General features: G+C 44.1%; 1 protein-coding gene across 2 annotated transcripts in view; it reads right to left on the bottom strand.

Annotated features, from left to right (window-relative positions):
* LOC311142743 (zinc finger and BTB domain-containing protein 16-A) overlaps positions 1-20,253 on the bottom strand; it is a 188,276-nt gene that overhangs the window by 47,664 nt on the left and 120,359 nt on the right. For both annotated transcript variants that reach the window (XM_084178403.1, XM_084178404.1), the window contains exon 4: positions 6,649-6,735. In XM_084178403.1, the coding sequence (XP_084034529.1) occupies positions 6,649-6,735 (87 nt within the window). The remainder of the gene's footprint in view (positions 1-6,648; positions 6,736-20,253) is intronic.

Below are 20,253 nucleotides of genomic sequence, written 5' to 3'. Positions count from 1 at the left end.
TGCTCAATGACAACTTAATAACGTCACTATTAACTAAATGCTAAAGAGATGGTCTTATTTGCCTAATGTGATTGAGATAATCAACACTTTTGACATGAACCCTGTGCACCAGTGGCAGTGGCCTACTTTGGTAAAGTTGCACATGAGAGGGGTATGTGTGGGTGTTGGTATGTGTGTGAGGGGACTGACTGGGAGGCCACCAGTGTTAACATTTTCAGATGTGGGAGTGAAAAAGAAAGTGGGGGTGGGAATGAAAGAGAGAAAGAAGGAAAGAAAAAGAGGCCTCAGGGCTTATTTTCTCCCTGCGCCATAACACAGGCGTGTTGTCCTCCCTTTTCTCTCGCTCACTGTCCAAACTATTTCTGGCTTGAGAAAGAAACTGTTTACTCTGTGGCCCCGGCCACTGGAGTCACGCAGTGTTCCCACCGGCTAAACCCACTGTTGCCTCCAAAATGTTTTGCATTTTTTCCCTGTAACACAAGACTTAAAAAAGAGGAGAGGAAAGAGAGGGAGAAAGAGAGGGAGGGCGAGAGAGGGATAGAAAAGGAGGGGGCAGTCCCTCCCATTATTTCTGGATTTTCACTGAGACCAGGGCTCTTGGGGGGGGGGGGGGGGTCAGAGGGCTTGTCTATAAACAGGACTACCACCATCTCTTGGAAAACACATTGCCTTGCTTCCCAAACACGGGCCAAATCAGATGGCCTTTTCCAATGACAGAAGGTGCCATTCCGATCATTTGCACGATAGGTGAATTTCCCCCCCTGTTGAATATGGTGCGGACAAGACGATCTGCGCTGATATTGCAGAGCGAGAGACAGTCCCTGAGGGTCTCCAGTTAGTCGGTGGATAGAAGGCTGTTACTGTTACAGACAGCTACACTGCTCCCAGGTCAGCTCTTCAGCTCTCCATCCCCATGTCATTACAGCATTGTCAACACTTATTTCAGCCACAACTCACACAGTGTCCTGACAGGGCTGCTCCCCTTCTATCTGCACAGAAACTAGAACACTGTTCCTGGATATCACTATTGTATTTGCACTGAACTCTAGTGAGTGGCAAAAACCTAGTGCATTACCTTCTGTAGTTAAACTTACTCTAGCTACTGTACATGCATTGAGGGGAACTCGTATTACGTAATCAAGCTCAAAAGTCACATTAGGACATGGGATCTCCTGGCAAGAACAGAGTGTCTCTTAGAACTAGCCCAAGCCATTAAGATATGGCTTGTGTGAGAGGTGGTGTGTCATTCAAACGTGTTGATCAATGATCAATGTCAGGTGCTATAATGTGATTCCACCAGTGACTTAGGCCCCTGTGTGAGGTGGAACCCTCCGGAGCTATACGAGAGGTGATATAGGTGGGAGTCAGGTTGGACTGCTTTAAAAACGATGTCAAAAAGCCTGACCACGCCAGTGCAGAAGCAGCGCAGTGGATTAGCCTACTGCGTAAACACACAGGCACATTATGTTGTTTTTCAAAGAGTCCTGTCACCTCAAAACCACCAGCCAACACTGCTGCCCCCCTGTGTTATTCGGATATTAGGAAACTGTGGCCACAATCAATTAGTCTCAGATTAAGAGATGAGAGGCCTAATGCCATAGTATTGGCTTTATGATAAATGAAATGGTACTATCAACAATACAACTAGATTAGTCTATTTTCTTTTACTTCTTCTATTGACAAGTGATTGTCATGTTGGCCATACTAATTTCATAATGTTAACATTCAGAAAATACACTGAATGTTCCTTTGCCGTGGCATGCCCTTACAATTACTCAAGGTTTCATGTGTACATACCACGCAAAGGTTCTGAGTACTGTACATGCATGCACAGGGATATAAACTAACCTAAGCAAATACCAAGTAACGCTAAATATAAAGCCTTGGATCCAGCCTGTTTCACAACCAGTGTGAGTCTGAGTGGATAAAGAAGCGCTGCGGCAACTGATACCTCTGACGTCAACTGGCCAGAAGGGATGCCACAATAGTGTCCATTGAAGGAGCAGCATTACCCAGAAATGGGCATGACTTCAGGGCCAAACACCCCTTGCTGCCAAGCAGCCGCTTAGATAACATCTGGCTTTGATGGTCAACAATGTTTTCCCCTCCGATGTTTTCCTCGGCCTGGTGTTCGACCACTGTACAAAAACACAAAGTGATATTTAAAAAAAAATTGGTCCTTACAAAAAAAAGTAATAGTTCTACAATTGCACAATAATTCTAATAATTTAAATCTTAAATCTATTTCAAGTCTTTCAGCCAAAGTGTATTCCTGTAAAACACAGACAGTTGACTATAACATATAGTTCGGGAACTGTGTATTCCTCCTATTTGTAAATCATACATAAATGGTTTAAAGTAGAAAATAATCTCCTTTCTGACAGTGTACAGTAAGTTATGTATCGCCACACGCACACACAGGCACACTTAGAGCCGCACAGACAGAATTAGGTGATAACCCATTTTCCAGAGCGAGTAGACCGAGTAAAACTAAGCATATGGGTGAGCATATTGAGGGATGGAGCCGGCGTATCAGCCTAGCCATGCGTTAGAGCACATTTAAAAATATAAGCTCAGTGGATCTCGGGGGAGACTGCTGTTCCAAACCCTGGCAGGAAGACGAGTCCTGCTGCCTATTTCTCTACTCCAGACTGGAATTCTATATTTAGACTTTCCGCTGGTATGACTGTCTGATCATTAGCCTTGTTTAACCCCTCTTTACTCCGTGACCCAGGGATTGGTCAAGGCCCCTCCGGAGGCCCCTGCTGCTGTCAAATAGGGGGCCAGCTCAAGCGGGGCTAGCCCCGAGACATGCCTGTCAAAAAATGCGGGGCCACCCAGATTGCTCTGGGAAGTTGTTTGGGTCAGGCTTGGATGACGGTGTCAGTCTCCATTATACTGTGTTATACTCCATTATAATCCATCCTGGTTCTGTTGGGGTACACAGAGGAGCTCCCCCCATTTAAAAAACTAAACAGAGAATACCTTACATGTTGAGTAACCATCACCCTAATAACAATGGCGTACGGAGTACAAGAAAGCAATATCTACTGAAAATATTTTCATTTAACAAGAAAGGAAGAGTAAAATATACCACTTGGGAAGACATTGAGGTTGATATTCAGAACAACATAGCTTGGGTCACATTACCAGTCCATAGTTCTGAAAGAGGATGGCTGTTTATTTGGCCGGTCACAGAAGTGTGGAGTGATAGAATGGCTATAACCCAGTAAACCACGGGTCACACACATCAACGCTACACACATTCTGGAATCCAGCAACCACAACACACCTAGTCATCCTTCCTACAGTATCAGCATACACACACACACCCCACCGGTGCCAACTGTGAGTGGAGGGAAACCGGAGTCTGCACCTCTACTAAATTAAGAATAATTGGCCACATACGCATGTCAGAGAGCTTTATGGAATCTGCTGGAAAGATTTTGTTCTTGGCACCAGGCAAAAACATCATCACCATCCTCATCCTCATGTCGCTGATAAACAAGGCTGGCATGCCAAGTAAAAGGCAAGATATCTGCCAGGCACGCAGAGATGCGTGTCACCACCTGGGTGTCAGAAGGGGGGGGGGAGAAAAGTAGTTGAGTGTCATCCGAATAGCAATGATAGGAGAGACCATGTGAGGATATGACGGAGCCGAGTAATAATAATAATAATAATATGCCATTTAGCAGACGCTTTTATCCAAAGCGACTTACAGTCATGTGTGCATACATTTTTACGTATGTGTGGTCCCGGGGATCGAACCCACTACCCTGGCGTTACAAGAGCCATGCTCTACCAATTGAGCTACAGAGGACCACAAGTGACTTAGTGTATAGAGAGAAGAGGAGAGGGCCTAGAACCGAGCCCTGGGGGACACCAGTATTGAGAGTAGGTGGTGCAGACACAGAACCTCTCCACATTACCTAGTAGGAGCGGCTTGCCAGGTAGGATGCAATCCAAGAGTGTGCATAACCTGAGACGCCCAGCCCTGAGAGGGTGGAGAGGAGGATCTGATGGTTCACGGTGTTGAAGGTAGCAGATAGATCTAGAAGGATGAGAACAGAAGAAAGAGAGTCAGCTTTGGCAGTGTGGAGAGCCTCTGTGACACAGAGAAGAGCAGTCTCGGTTGAGTGACCCGTCTTGAAGCCTGACTGGTTAGGGTCAAGAAGTTCGTTCTGAGCGAGATAACAACAAAGTTGATCAGAGACAGCACGCTCAAGTGTTTTGGAAAGAAAAGAAAGAAGGGATACAGGTCTATAGTTTTTGACGAGTCGAGTGTTGGTTTCTTGAGGAGGGGAGCAACTCGGGCCATTTTGAAGTCAGAGGGGACACAGCCAGTGGTCAGGGATGAGTTGATGAGGGAAGTGAGGAATGGGAGAAGGTCTCCAGAAATGGTCTGTAGAAGGGAGGATGGGATGGGGTCGAGCGGGCAGGTTGTCGGGCAGCCAGACCTCACTAGTCGCAGGATGTCATCTGGAGAGAGAGGGGAGAAAGAGGTCAAGGCATAGGGTAGTTCAGTGTGAGTGAGACCAGTGGACTCAATAGGCTGAGTGAATGAGTATCGGATGTCGTCAACCTTTTCTTCAAAGTGGCTGACAAAGTCATCCGCAGAGAGGGAAGAGGGAGGGGTGGCGGATTAAGGAGGGAGGAGAAGGTGGAAAATAGTTTCCTAGGGTTAGAGGCAGAAGCTTGAGATTTAGATTGGTATAAAGTGGCTTTAGCAGCAGATACAGAGGAAGAGAAGGTAGAGAGGAGGGAGTGAAAGGATGATAGGTCCTCCGGAAGTTTAGTTTTCCTACATTTTCGCTCAGCTGCCCGCAGCCCTGTTCTGTAAGCTCGCAATGAGTCACTCAGCTAGTGATCAGAGACCTAGAGGGGGGTTGCAGTGAGATTAGTAGGCAAGCAGCTTCTAGTAAAGATGAGGTCAAGCGTATTGCCTGCCTTGTGAGTTGGAGGGGATTGGGAAAGGGTGAGGTCAAAAGAGGCAAGGAGGGGAAAGAGAGAGTTGGAAAGAAATGAATCGAAGGCAGACGTCGGGAGGTTGAAGTCGCCAAGTACAGCCATCGTCAGGAAATGAGCTTATCAAGGTGTCAAGCTCAATGAGGAACTCCCCAACGGCATCTGGTGGGCGATAGATGACAATAAAGTTAAGCTTGAGTGGACAAGTGACAGTGACATCATGGAATTCAAATGAGGAGATGGACTGGCGCGAGAGGGAGAAAAGATCAAATCTGCACTTAGGAGAAATGAGTAGACCCGTGCCACCACCGCGACGACCAGATGCTCTCGGACAATGAGAGAAAACACAGTCAGATTAAGAAAGAGCAGCTGGAGTAGCAGTGTTCTCTGGGGTGATCCATGTCTCCGTCAGGGCCAAAAAGTCAAGGGACTAACGGGCAGCATAGGCTGAAATGAACTCGCCGTTCTTGACCGCAGATCGGCAGTTCCAAATGCTGCCAGAGACCTCTAATTCCACATGGGTTGTGTGCGCAGTGTACACTAAATTAGAAGGGTTGCAGCCAAGGGGCGGGGAGTGTCTGTAAAACCTACAGGGAGAGGTGCGAACAGGTATAAATATAATATGCCATTTAGCAGACGCTTTTATCCAAAGCGACTTACAGTCATGTGTGCATACATTTTTACGTATGGGTGGTCCCGGGGATCGAACCCACTACCCTGGCGTTACAAGCGCCATGCTCTACCAATTGAGCTACAGAGGACCACATGTATAGAAAACACAAACACAGCTGACAAAGCTACAAATGAGCAAAATGAGATAATCTGTAAATAACTAGGTTAGATACTCAAGTGAGAGAGTGGTGTGGGGCCTTCCACTCTTTCCTTCCTCAAACAACTTGGCAGAACAGTCTTAGTTTTGCGACAAAACCGCCACTGACACTACCACCGCTTACAGCTGCCGCTGAGAAACCAAGGGAGACTGAAGAACTAACACTCATTGCTAATTGCCTAGGAGAGGTGAAACCACTCCAATACAGCCACTGATTAACAAAACAAGTCACACATTTCCCTGCCCCTTGATTCTGGTTGATGTGTCAACAACTATCTGCAAATTATGAGCAGTCAGCACACACCAAGTAGGCCACTGGGAAGACAGGCATGCACTTAAAGTAGATCGCCCTAGCTAGCAAAAAGAAGATTCCAGACCTCCGCCTTCCAGACCCCCACCTCGCCGTGGAACGAGCCAGCCGGCTCATAACCATGACTCAGAGGGTTCAGCTTTATACTGGAAGCCACGGTTACTAGCTTTTAACGCAGTGACACAGGATATGGTAATGTCCACTGCTGGGTCTTTCTGCTTGGTACAGCGCCAAGAGCAGTAAGACATTGCATACTGTAAACTCACTGTGGTGTAAAACAACTATTTGAATAATGACTAAAATATCATCAAGGTCAACAAGCATACATTATTACTTAATATGCTTCAGACCATTTAAGCACACCAAAATGAATGCTTTTTTTGTGTTTTGTCTTATTTATAGCTATCAATCTGATCTATTTCACATGACTTAGACCTTTAAGCTCAAGAGCAAACTGTAGCAAACACAATTCTCTCTAACACAGAGTGATGGCGGGAAGACATGTAAAGCCTTATTGAAGCAGAAGTGGTGGCTGTATTCTTACCTGTGTGGATCTGTCTGTGAGCCTCCAGAGCATCCTCCTTCTGGAACTGGGCCCCACACTGGTCACAGACAATGGCCTTCTCACCAGCTGCAACACAGGAAAGGAGACAGGAGGGTGTTTAATATGGACATAGGCCCAATACACTGTAGAAACTATACTAACTGCAGCTACATGTATAGTATGTGTGTGGTAAGATTACATAGCCTTTGGAACAGACATAAGGTTTTGTTTGTTTAACACTTGCTATTTAAATGTACAAATTGATACTGCCAAGAGGAGTGTGCAAGTTAACTTTTCCATTTAAGATATCATTAAAAATGATTCCCACACACCTGCAACAAGCAAACTCATTTTTTAAACATTTGTATTGTTCAGTACTATGTCAATAACAAGACCCATTGTGTCTGAGCAGCTTTATAAGTACAGTATGCAAATGTATGCCAACGTTGGGCCTCTCCTCTTCACACTGCATTTCTACAATCCAATTCAGTTTAATAACTTTATTTATTCCCCAGCCAGGGGCAATTACAGAATAAAGTTTATTGAATTTAACTGTATAAGTGCAGTATGAAGAGCTGAGGTCTAGCGTTAGTATTTAGCACATACAAACAGAGGGTGCTATGGGAGCATGTCTCAGGCCCAGCCAGGCAACAGCTTCATGGCATCGCTAGGCTAGCTCGCTAACTTGTGTCCTGCTCCACCCAGATATCAAACAGGTATGTTCTGTGTTTCTGTGTGATCCTGATCCCAGGACATGGAGAACCCTAAACCAGACCTTGGCTGTTCTGTTCTTGGCAGCGTCTCCAACGGTTACGACACCCTCTAGCAGCAGCAGCAAATCATAACAGGAAGTCAATACTCAGATAACTTTTTTTGTCTTAGAGATGGAGACAAACTGGGTGTCGGTTTCGTAACGACAAACAGTAATATTACAAAACAGCTGCACTGTATGTCTGAGGAAGACAAGTTACACTGACATGAAGGACAAGTTGGAGTTGTAAGTTTGCCTGTTACAACTTATGCAACACAAGTTTTTACTGTACTAGATATTGTACTAGACCTTACTTAACTGTCATTTCACACACTCACAGCACAAGGTATTAGTTATTATTAGGCTTGGTCGCTATACCATATGTTTTTCAATACTGTAAAAAATATAAAATGTCCCAAATAGAATATCTCCAGCTCAGGGCTCCAGCTATGCATTTGGTTTGCTAGGTTGCTAGTTCAGTCGCTAGCTTGCAAGATCAAGCTTCTTGGTTACAGCAGAGACAATCAATCCACTCCTGGATCAAGATCCCTGCTACCTAAATTAGTTCTGTGCGTGAATGTTTTAAATTTAAAATTGTTATTGAAATAAATAGCGCCCCCTTGTGTGCACTGCCGGTAATACCGTATACCCCGGAATAGTACAGGAACGTTTTACATTTACATTTACGTCATTTAGCAGACACTCTTATCCAGAGCGACTTACAGGAGCAATTAGGGTTAAGTGCCTTGCTCAAGGGCACATCAACAGATTTTTCACCTAGTTGGCTCGGGGATTAGAACCAGCGACCTTTCGGTTACTGGCACAACGCTCTTAACCACTAAGCTACCTGCCGCCCGTTTTGAAGGTATGACAATCTGGATACCACCCAACCTTAGTTAATATATAATAAGTGGTTTTTTTCACTGAAATATGGCCTTCAGTAAAATAATCTTAAGTAATACCCTTGATTTTCTGCATATTTTAATGCAGCATATGGCCAGGGATGTTTAATGCAGAGTTGAACATATGGCAAAATTAGTCAGTTAAAATAAATACTTAACCTTTGGAGAGGGAACCATGTTCAGGTGAGATATAGACACAGTATCTCATTTTAAATGTGCATTAATAAAATCAGCTCCCCCTGCTTCTTCTAGAGACCAATGGAGATTATTGGATATTATAGAGCTAAGACTTTTTCCTGGTTGGGTCACATGGTGTAGAAAAAGTCCTGGCCTTAACACTGACTATAATGCTTTAGTTGATTGTTAGTTTCAGTCAACGTACTGTAACCATGAGCAGTCCTCACTAAATGGGGCCATGAGCCAATCCAGTCTTTACCTGGGTGGAACCAGCACAGTGTAGGGTTAGTGAACCTGGGGGCCCACAGATGGCGCAACACTCTAACCGCTCCCAAGGGAGGCCGAAGCCGTGTACTAAACAGGCCCACGGCGGAGCGTACACCACGGCACATGGACATCAATTCTTAGAGGAAGTGGCGGCGTGATGCCGTGTCTCTACAAGGACAAAACCTCTGTGGCACCTCATTGGTGTGGCTCATTACTGTCTGAGCGAGGAGGAGTACCGATAGAGGAGCCACAGCACCCAGTCAGCCAGCCACCCAGCAGGCAGGAAGAACCATTCTGGGGGCCCTAGAAAAACCCTAACACAAATTAAAGTGATACATTTTCACCCCCTTTCCTATTTCCCTTTGATCAATAGAAGGCATCTTGTTAGCCGGACAGAGGAGAGGAAAAGAGAGAGGAGGAGGGGTGAGAAAAAAACACCTCCCTGGCACTCTGGCACCGTCCTCTCCCCGACCCTCTGCCCCCGGGTAGTGCCGTGGCAGCACCAACTCTGCGGCTCAAAATAACTGCCTGCCTCTCCAGAGAGAAAAAGAAAGAGGGAGAGAAAGAAGTGGCTATAAAATAATTGTTCTCCTACAACTCCGGCCTCCTCCCTCCCCGGCCTCCCTCCTTCAAGTTGCCACAACCAAGCCCTAACCTGACATAATGGACCTTGCACAACTGTTGCTTCGAATAACCCAAGTAAAAGGAGGGAGAGTGGGGGGAGGTTTATGCCACGTGCCACTGACTGACTCTTCCCTTTTCGCTTCCTCCTCTGAAATATTACACAACGCTGCGGGCAGCGGGATTTTGGCATTTCAGAACAAAAGAGAACAGCTGCCTCCCCCTCCTTGTACATGCAAATCAGATTCACGGCACAGAGTAGAGGGGGAGGTGTAGTGTCCCCCCTTTCCATGTTCCCTTGTAGTGGTCATGGATGTTTAGGGGGTACCCCTGATTGGAAGTGCCAGCAGCCCACCCCACGGTGTCTGAGCTAACCCAATCTAATGGAGCCCCACCCCACCGCACCGCCACCGCCACCCAGCCACACACAGCCAGCCCTCAGCCTGCAATGTGATCACATAACCCTGCCATTCAACAGCACTTCTCATCAGACAGAAAATGCAGTTTGTTCCTTTGGCAGAAAGAAAGAGAGGGAGAGGCAGAGAGGGAGGGATACTCGAGCAGACAAACACAGGCACCAACAAAAACACAGCCTGGCTGTTCAGTGAGCCTACACAAATGGGTTAAGTAAGACACTTACACTCAGTACTAAAAAACAGCAAAAAATCCATAAACACACACACACACTCTTTCGTCAGAACAGTACAGACACCACACTCTCCCTTTTCCTCTCTCCTTCACCTCTCCCTTCAGCGGTAATGAGCTGTGCTGTACAGTTATATTTACACTATCCTCTTATCAGTCACAGAACAGTACGGAGACTGCCAATTGGAAAGGACAGCCCAGAACTGCGTGTTCCCTCGCTCAAGTAGATGTGTACCGCAGGCAGCACATTTTTCATCAACCAAGACAAAAATCCTGGGTCGCAGCCAGGATTCCTCTCATAAAACACACACACACACACAGTGTATTACGCACAAACACAGACATGAGAAAATTACGCACACACAGACATGGCCCACACAGACCAAGGGCACACAACACAGACTAACAAACACATACAGTAATGTACAGACCTAGACATTAAGCTACTTATAGACATGTGCAACACATGCGCACACACACATACAGACCCACAGACAAATACTCTGGTACTCTGAATTGCACCGATAGTGTGAGCTAACACTGTACAGTAGATAAGAGAAGATAAACCTGTGTTTTTCCCCATGCAAATCCTGGCCATAAGGACATGGGAGAGTGTCTAGCTGGTTTACAATGATATTGTTATCACAAGGGGGAAAAGGAAATAAAAGAAGATAGAGAAAATCTTCGGGCCACAGTTGACAGTTTTATGGTCTACTGCTCAGAACGAGGATGTCTAGAGAAAAGGAAAGCAGACAAATATTGACTTGCCGAATGTCAGGGCGTGTGCATGCACACACAGAAAAAACACACACACACACACACACACACACACACACACACACACACACACACACACACACACCAAAGCAGTCTAAATTCAAACACTCAAAATGGACGCACTGTATCACAAATCAGTCACCGTACTCTTAATCCATTTTTGCCTGCAAACCAATTTGTCTGTCCAGTAGGTCACAAACAGGTTTTTATCTTCCTCTCTGTTGCTTGTCCTTTTCCTCTTTCCCTCTCTACAATGAAGACATTTTCAGCACTCTTGCCCTGGGGAGACCGGGGGCATCTCAGTCCACATAACCCTTCCTCTCCCCTGGGCTGACGTCAGAGCCTTGTTCAGGCAGTACAGTATTTTGAGTCTCAGCCTTGTTTGGGCCAAAAACAAACAAACCCTTCCAGCCCACCAAACGACCTCTCACTCTTCCTCCCCAACACCTTCTATCTCTGCCACAGAGGTGAAAGGTTCCATGTGTTTTCTGGCTTTTCCTAAACCCCCTTTTTTCCAGAGGGGGATCAGCGGATGTTCTTAAGTTATGACATGTTGGCATGCTCCTCCTCGGTCCGGCGCGGGGGAGGAAACAGGAGCTGGGCCGGGAGCAGAGAGAGGAACCACCCGGGATCTCCTTGTGTGAAGTGGCAGGAAATGAGGACGGGACCTCCTGAAGGTCAGTCAGTCCGGCTGGCTGCCCCTGTTCCCCCTCTGCTCCCTGCAACACAAGGGCCATTCCTCAGGGCCCTGATATTAATAGCCTTGGTCTCCACAACAGAGGGAGACCACCTCCTAATGTGGATGTCAGGTCAGTTGGGGCCGGCTGTTAAGAATGACCACAACAAAAATGGCTTTCGGAATTAGTTTCGTATTGAGTAGTTGGTACATTGTTAGGGTAAGACAGCTTTCATTTGAATGGTTTGATGCGAGTGATGTGGTTCTCTCTTTGCACTCAAACCAAGTGAATCTGGGATTGAACCAACAGAGACAGGCCACCGGTGCGTAATGCAGGCCGAAATGTATACCAATGCACTGAAAACGTCACATCCACAGTAGCCATGATTAGTGGGGGACTGTTTGTCTATCAATCATCTCCAGACCCAGAGCACATCACTGTGTCACCCCCCTGGCCCGGGAAAGTCATGGAATGTCCCAGGACATAAAAACGAATCTGAACTGTTGGAGGTGATCAATAACCCTTGGAGTTGGGTATTGGTGGCAGGACGAAAGGCAGCAGCTTTCTTCCATGTCTTCCAGAAGAACATGAGAGTCTGACCACGAGGTGAACCCTCGCCCCCCACAACCACCGCAGGCCACAGCAACCCCACTAGATACAGCAATTTACATGTTTTTACAGTGCTGTAAATGCCTTTATTGCTAAGGAGAAAGAGATGGTAGGCTGGGGGGAAGGAAGGCGGTTTCGGATGTCATTTGCCCGTTTTTATATTCGGCCTGGGGAAAAAGGTGACTGCGTGAAGCCGGGTCCAACAGATGCCTCTAGATGCCTTTTAACAGTACCAGTCAAAAGTAACCACCAATGTAAAAGAGTCCAGCAACTAAAAAGAAACTAAAGACAGGGCAACCTGGTATTCAAATTTAACAAGAGTCAACAAGCTGCAGCCATAAAAGACAACCAAGTAGTGTTGCTGTATTTGACCCAGTATCGTAAAGATGGCATGAGCGCTTGGTTCAGAAGCCGTAGAAATGCTGCACCGTTCCTGACAAATGGGTCCTACAGTGTCTGCAGTGAAACAAAATGGCCACAGGGCTGGAAAGGGGAAACTGAAACGATGCATACGCGCTCTCTCCACAGGTCAATAACCTGTAAAGATTTAGCGTTTAGGGCCCATTATTTCCTGCTTTCAAGTCACACGTTGTCAAAGGCACTCCTGGGTTTATTAAGGCCAGAGTAGAGTAAAAATGCCCGGGGGGAGGGGGCAGCAGGCAGCAGGCAACACAATGACCTCTGGGACAGTAAATGTGACATAGGAAAAAGGAGGGAAAATCTTTGTTTGAGAGGGAAGACACAGACAGAAATGTAAACAGAAGACATTAAAAATGCACAAACCCAAGATGCTAATCCGTTTTCAATGGGGTTGAGAAAGTTTCCATAATGCATTGCCAATAGCAAAGGGACTCCATGTAGCTGAAGATTTGTCGGTATCAGTTGAACGTCATTAATACAGATTATCCCTAAATGACCAGAACACTCTGAAATATGTGTACGTCTGAAGTGCCCAGCTAGGAGAACATGGTTGCGAGCCAACAGAAACAAACTGCCGATATGGCAGACTATCGAAAATCCAAAAACCAAAACAACTGGAAATGCAGAAAACATGCAGCGTTTAACTTTACATACTTTCACCCCATTAAACGCATGTTTAAAGTTGTATTGCCATAACTTCAAACAGGATGTGAAATCAATTATACAAATTCCACATGTAGAAGTATTTAGTGAAAATACTTCACCTTAAATAGTCTAAAAACCTTCATCTTTGGCCGAGGTGTTTGCCAAATGACACAAAAGGAGTTTGCTGCTTGCTCTTTCCATTATGTAAATTGTTTTTCTGAGAAGGGGGGAAAGGGGGGGAGGCAACTGAGCCATAATCTTTCCTAGCAAGAAAAAGTGGAAAAGGGAAGGAAAAAGTAGGGTGAGAAATGGAAAAGAGAAAAAAAGTACTTTCTTTACAAAAGTGGACAGTGTGACGGGCCATTAACTTCCTCACTAAAACTTTTTTACAATGTCCTGCCACACATTCCAGATCTGCTGCCCTCTTCCTTTGCAGCATCTCCCAGACTGTCACTCTGCCGTGCACCATAGGACCCAGATATAGTGACGATAGAACCGAACATGACAGGCCATTGGCCGAGAGCCAACAAAGGCCAAGAATCAGCTGTGCAAAAATAGGCCAAGCTGCCACTGTACAGTAGAAAGGGGGATTGGTCCTTTTGATGTAGTTCTGTCTTTTAGCTGTTCTTGTCTATTAATGTTCTGTATTATGTCATGTTTCATGTTTTGTGTGGACCCCAGGAAGTGTAGCTGCTGCTTTCGCAACAGCTAATGGGGATCCTAATAAAATACCAAATACCAAATTTATAACTAGGTTTTTGACACCTGAAAGGGTAGTATAGTAGCTCCATTGACTGTGCTCAGACTTGAAAAGGGACTACTGGCTAGACACGGCTCATCCATTTAACAGAGAGCAGTAGCATCTCCTCTGAGAGGCTTCCTGAGCCCCAAACTACAGCCTGTTTACTCCAGTCAAAAATGATCCTCCCTCGGCCTGACCACCAAGATTAGTATTCCGGGGCCATTTACTTCTTTGCAACAGTTATAACACAATATCCACACTCTGCTTTTATGCTGCACCTCCAAGTGGAATTAGCAGCATAAAAGCAAGCATTGTGTGTCCTGGCTACTTCCAGATGGCTTTGGGAGTGCCTATTTTTTATTGGATTTTTTTGTTTCCCTCTTTTTTTTCAATACATGAAAGCGCCGCCAGCGGATCATTGCTTAGCGGGTTCATTCTCTCTTCATCACGAAAATATAAAAGTTTCAAAAAGCATTTTATGAGGGAGCCTCTTCCATAAATGGGATTCATAGCTCTCTAATCTGCGCTGAGAAATTGATCTAAAAGTTTCCAGAGCTATCGTCCAACTTACATAATACATTAAAAGTCATGCCTCAGAGGATATTTATTTTTATGGCTGTTTACGTGGCAAACAAATCATATTTTATTTTCCTCGGTTGGCATTGTGATGGTATATGCAAGAGTTTATTTCTATCACAAAATTACCCACAAATATTGAATCAGACTCACACATTTTTGGGGGGAATGTCGCGGCAAGACCAACGTGGTGTCGTCAGTGTTGTCATACCATTTTTACAGATTTTAAATAATAAGAAATGACCAAGAACATATTACATTGATAGTAAGCGTAGGTCTTAACCACAGAACATTAGAGCATTTCTCCATACAACATAATGCTGTTTGCTTGTGAGCAATGGCAACTATGGACGAAGTAGAACTTTTACAAGGTTAACTGATTGTCACATAATGGAAGGGTGCACACCCAATGAAGTCTGGATTGGTGGTCAGGTCTGACATGGCACATTTCCATAATACCATTACACAAACACAAAGCCATGCATTCTCTGTGGTGACAGCTAATAGAAAGACTAAAGTACATGGTTGTGACATCATTTTAGGATACGCGACAGTGCTCGCCCACACTCAAATACACAGACTGCCTCTGTGAAAAAAGACACTAGATAATCTAATAGCCACTGCAATGTATGATACATCATTATGTCATTAAAACAACACTGTCAATGTTCTTCTGCTATGCCAGATAGAGAATTAGAGGCATATTTTGATAAGTGCTGATTTTCCTCCTTCCAATAAATGTTTTTCCTTCTCAGAGAAAATTCCTTCTAATTTTGACTTTTTGATGCAGGGGTGACGTAGTCTGATTAGTCAGGTCACATGTTCGCTCACTCTCACCATTTACGCCAAGGTTGGTCATACTCTCTCCAGTTAACGGCCCTCTGGGTGAGTAGGTTCATCAGTTGGTTACATATAGACAAATAACAACCATCAGGGGCCCCCACAGATACAGTAACAGTGATGATTCAGACTATGTACTGTATGATACACAGTTTGTCGGAATGACATGTGTGGTTATTAACTGTGGCTACAACCCAGCATATTTTCCCTTAATGGAGTGGTGGAGCCTGGATGGACGTCATGAGGGCAGAAACAGCACAGTGGATGGGTCAATGAGTTGCATCCACAGACGTCTGTGTTTAGAGAAGAAAGAAAATATGAATCAGGGTTTAAATGGTGAAATTAAATGTCATAACTGTCATTGTTCGTACACAGACATTGGCACAGTGTAAACAGTGACACGCAGGCTCATAAGCGCATGTACACAGCAACTATAACTGTGTGTAACCCCAGTCAAATGTCCCCCCAGTGTGTGTACGTGTGTTGTGCACGCATGTGCGTCATGTGTCAAGAGTGGTATGGCTGTGGCTTTCTGGCTGATGAAAGGGAGTGGGGCCTGACAAAAACACAAATCCATACTGGCCACAGGCTCCTCTCCAAACTATTTTCTGCTCAGCTGGTTTTAAATGAAGTTATTATGATTCATTAAAATGCCCGCGAGCTTGTGGAAGTCAGCCAATTACGATTTAAATTTAGTCTCTCTCACAACCAAGCGCACTCCCCCTAGCACCCCTCCACTACACTTCCCTGTGTCTTTTTTATTGCATTGCTACCGCCCCCCCCCCCCCCCCCCCCACACACACACTTCGTTTGACCCAATACCACACCACTGTTTTGCAACCACAGATTTATAGCTGATATCAATTCCTTGATCTTTAAACACAAACAGAACCCAATGCACAAACAAATCATCATTTCTGCCTGGAAAATAAGCCTGTGTGCGAGACCTGCAAACAAATACATAATAACTCCAAAAGGCGGACGCAACTTGAGTTACGAAGTTTCCTTATGCCTGCAGTTCCAAATATGTTACTGTGAATAAAAAAAGATTGGTCCCGCCGTAAATTACGTGCAGCTTATAAAGGCTTCATAAGCCTTCATAAACACTACATAAATGTATTACAAACCATCTATAACCATATGTCATGCTTTATAAAGGGTTCATAAATGTGGCATAACTGTGTGACATAACCCACTATGTCAAATATGACAAACCCGTGCTTTATAAAGGGTGGCATAAGCACCACTTAATAAAGTCCTTATAAATCATATTAAATTGAGGCTTCACAAAGCATTTATAACTCTGTCATGCATCTTGGTAGAGCATTGCAACACCAGGATATCGGGTTCGATTCCCGGGACCACTCATACGTAAAAATGTATTCACGCATGACTGTAAGTCGCTTTGGATAAGTGTCAGCTAAATTGTATATTATATATTTCACTAAAACATTTATAAGTTGGCCCAACCTCTTTGCTGTGCATGACACTCTAAAGTACAGTCACGCACAGCAAAAAAATCTGTTAATATTTTTTGCCTACTTATCTTTTCTCTCTAAATTCAGTTTTCTTGGTTTAGTTTTTCCAGGTTTCAGATTTCCCTATTTTTTTCTGGTTTCTTGGTATGGAAAAAATCAAATAAACTTTTGAGTGTAGTTGCCCTTTAATTCATTGAGCATGCCCTGCACTGTTGTTTGGTTAGCGAGTTTTCTGTAGAGAAGTAAGCGCACATTATGTGTTTCATCCGCCAATTGAATGGGTGGAGTAAAAGGCCAGCAACACTCCGTATTATTCAGAGCCCCATTAAATGACACCATATATACATTCTATATACCCTACTGAGTATTCCCTACAATCCTTTTATTGCTGCACCCAGAATAGTTATTGTTCTAAGCCAATATGTATTCCATATACAGTGATTCACATTGGGGGCATTTAATTGACCTTGGAACATGTTTTAAAGCCAAAATTGAATGCAAACGTTACTTAAATATGCACAAATATGAATCATTGTTAATGTTAAGATAATTATTTTTCATATATCATGAATGGTTATTGACACTTTTCTACTATTACGTGGGGGACTTTAATTTAGAAAATGTCCTAAACTCTGAGACCCGAAAGTACTTTTCTAGTGTTGCTGAAGAGACGCTGATCATGTGATGTTCTCATATCAAATGCCCCACTTCTGCTGCCACTGGACAGCAAAAAACATGTAAGGTAACCTTTATTTTTTGTAATTTAAATTAGTTTGTAGTAGTTGAGTTAGATTACATACCGTAGCTACCTCAATCGTTATTTCAAATAATTTCGGTGACTTCACAGCAATTGCTAGCTAGTCAATATTTCTAGCTATCAGGCTCAGCTAAAAACAAAATCCCCCTAGATACAGCCATGTCTCATAGTCACATCATGAAATTTGTAAATGAAAGAGGAATATAATAATACGAATTGAATGGAGTTTCCCATCTCCCCTTTTAGAGTATTTGGCACAGCACAGAAATGCCCTTATCCAGATGGTGTGACAAAGGCATTTCCTAACAGACCTGTTAACTTTCTTTGTTGTTACTTTTAAGGTTGGAGCCAACATGCAGTACCTCCAGTAGGCAGAGAGGCAATAACCATTTGTCTGCCAGCTCAGGGACAAGCTACACTATTAACAGCCCTGTGTAATGTTCATTGCTGGACTTTTTTTTTTACTTAATGTATTTGTATTGTTTTAAACATTTACAAATAAAAGGAAATGTATGGTTTAAACATGTCTTTAAAGTTTATTTGTTTTAGCTGTTAGTGATAATTTCTGTAAGTGTTAATACATTTGTGTTTACATCATTAAGCCTTTATGTACCCTACCGGTCAAATGTTTTAGAACACCTACTCATTCAAGGGTTTTTCTTTATTTTTACTATTTTCTACATTGTAGAATAATAGTGAAGACATCAAAACTATGAAATAACACATATGGAATCATGTAGTAACCAAAAAAGTGTTAAACAAAATCAAAACATTTGTTATTTTAGATTCCTCAAATAGCCACCCTTTGCCTTGATGACAGCTTTGCACACTCTAGGCATTCTCTCAACCAGCTTCACCTGGAATGCTTTTCCAACAGTCTTGAAGGCGTTCCCACAGCACTTGTTGGCTGCTTTTCCTTCTCTCTGCGGTCTGACTCATTCCAAACCATCTCAATTTGTTTGAGGTCGGGGGATTGTGGAGGCCAGGTCATCTGATGCAGCACTCCATCACTCTCCTTCTTGGTAAAATAGCCCTTACACAGCCTGGAGGTGTGTTGGGTCATTGTCCTGTTGAAATGATAGTCCCACTAAGCCCAAACCAGATGGGATGGCGTATCGCTGCAGAATGCTGTGGTAGCCATGCTGGTTAAGTGTGCCTTGAATTCTCAATAAATCACAGACAGTGTCACCAGCAAAGCACCCCCCACACCATAACACCTCCTTCTTCATGCTTTACGGTGGGAAATACACATGCGGAGATCATCCGTTCACCCACACCGCGTCTCACAAAGACATGGTGGTTGGAACCAAAAATGTCCAGTTTAGATTCCAGACCAAAGGACAAATATCCACCGGTCTAATGTCCATTGCTCGTGTTTCTTGGCCCAAGCAGGTCTCTTCTTCTTATTGGTGTCCTTTAGTAGTGGTTTCTTTGCAGCAATTCGACCATGAAGGCCTGATTCACACAGTCTCCTCTGAACAGTTGATGTTGAGATGTGTCTGTTACTTGAACTCTGTGAAGCATTTATTTGGGCTGCAATTTCTGAGGCTGGTAACTCTGGGTCTTCCATTCCTGTGGCAGTCTTAATTAGAGCCAGTTTCATCATAGCGCTTGATGGTTTTAGCAACTGCACTTGAAGAAACTTTCAAAGTTCTTGACATTTTCCGGATTGACTGACCTTCATGTCTTTAAGAAATGATGGACTGTCGTTTCTCTTTGCTTATTTGAGCTGTTTTTGCCATAATATGGACTTGGTCTTTTACCAAATAGGGCTATCTTCTGTATACCACCCCTACCTTGTCACAACACAACTGATTGTCTCAAACACATTAAGAAGGAAAGAAATTCCACGTCTTAATAAATAAAGAAATAAAGAAAAACCCTTGAATAATAATCGCCACTCAATTGCAATTACTTTCGACCCTAAACGTTGTTTATGTTGCATGACTGCTTCACATCACTTCCTGAATATGAACTTCCATGTCTTGTTAAGGGGACAAGCCGTTGTCAAGGAGTTACTCCAAAAATGTAATACCTAGAGATCACGCAAAGTCCTCCAACTGATCTTTGCACAGCCCCTTGAACAACATTCACCTCTCTCTCCCTCTCTCCCTCTCTCTCTCTCTCTCTCTCTCTCCCTCCCCATCTCCACCCCCTTTCCTCATCTCTGACAGGAGCAGCTCAGAGGGAAATATACAATTCAATGGGCTGTGTTCTGTTTTAGAAAGGCACACAGTGTACTGTAGAGCCCATAAAACTCAAAAACAGCCTCCAGACACTGCCGCAATCACCCTCCATCAAAACACTTTGTCTCGCATACAAAAATAAGATCCGGCATCGAGCTGAATACCAAATCAGCCCATTAGAGCACAGGGGCACTTGCTACTTAGCAACCAAAGGGATTTAAAGCTGCAATACCCTGACAAAGTAAGATCAAGAAAACATAATTCTACAGGGGTATTATGGGCTAGTTGGGAGCTTCCTTTTGAGTTTACTTTTTTGCACCAGAGATGTTTTTACAAAATGACAGTTAATGGACAAGACGATTTTGAATATCGTATTGTATCGTATAAATAACGTTCCTCGTCTGCGAGGTAATTCGATGGGCGCTACTTGTGAGGTTGAAAGCATCGTAAATCATTGAGAATACGTTGACTCCATTTAACTGACCTCGTTGCGAAGATCTAAGGCCGGGGCCAAATGCATTTTTAGCCAACAGAA

Source organism: Coregonus lavaretus, assembly GCF_964263955.1.
Source record: "Coregonus lavaretus genome assembly, chromosome: 15".
Classification (NCBI taxonomy): Eukaryota; Metazoa; Chordata; class Actinopteri; order Salmoniformes; family Salmonidae; genus Coregonus; species Coregonus lavaretus.
Note: the sequence above shows the minus strand (reverse complement) of the source record. Positions and strands in the feature narration are given on the sequence as shown.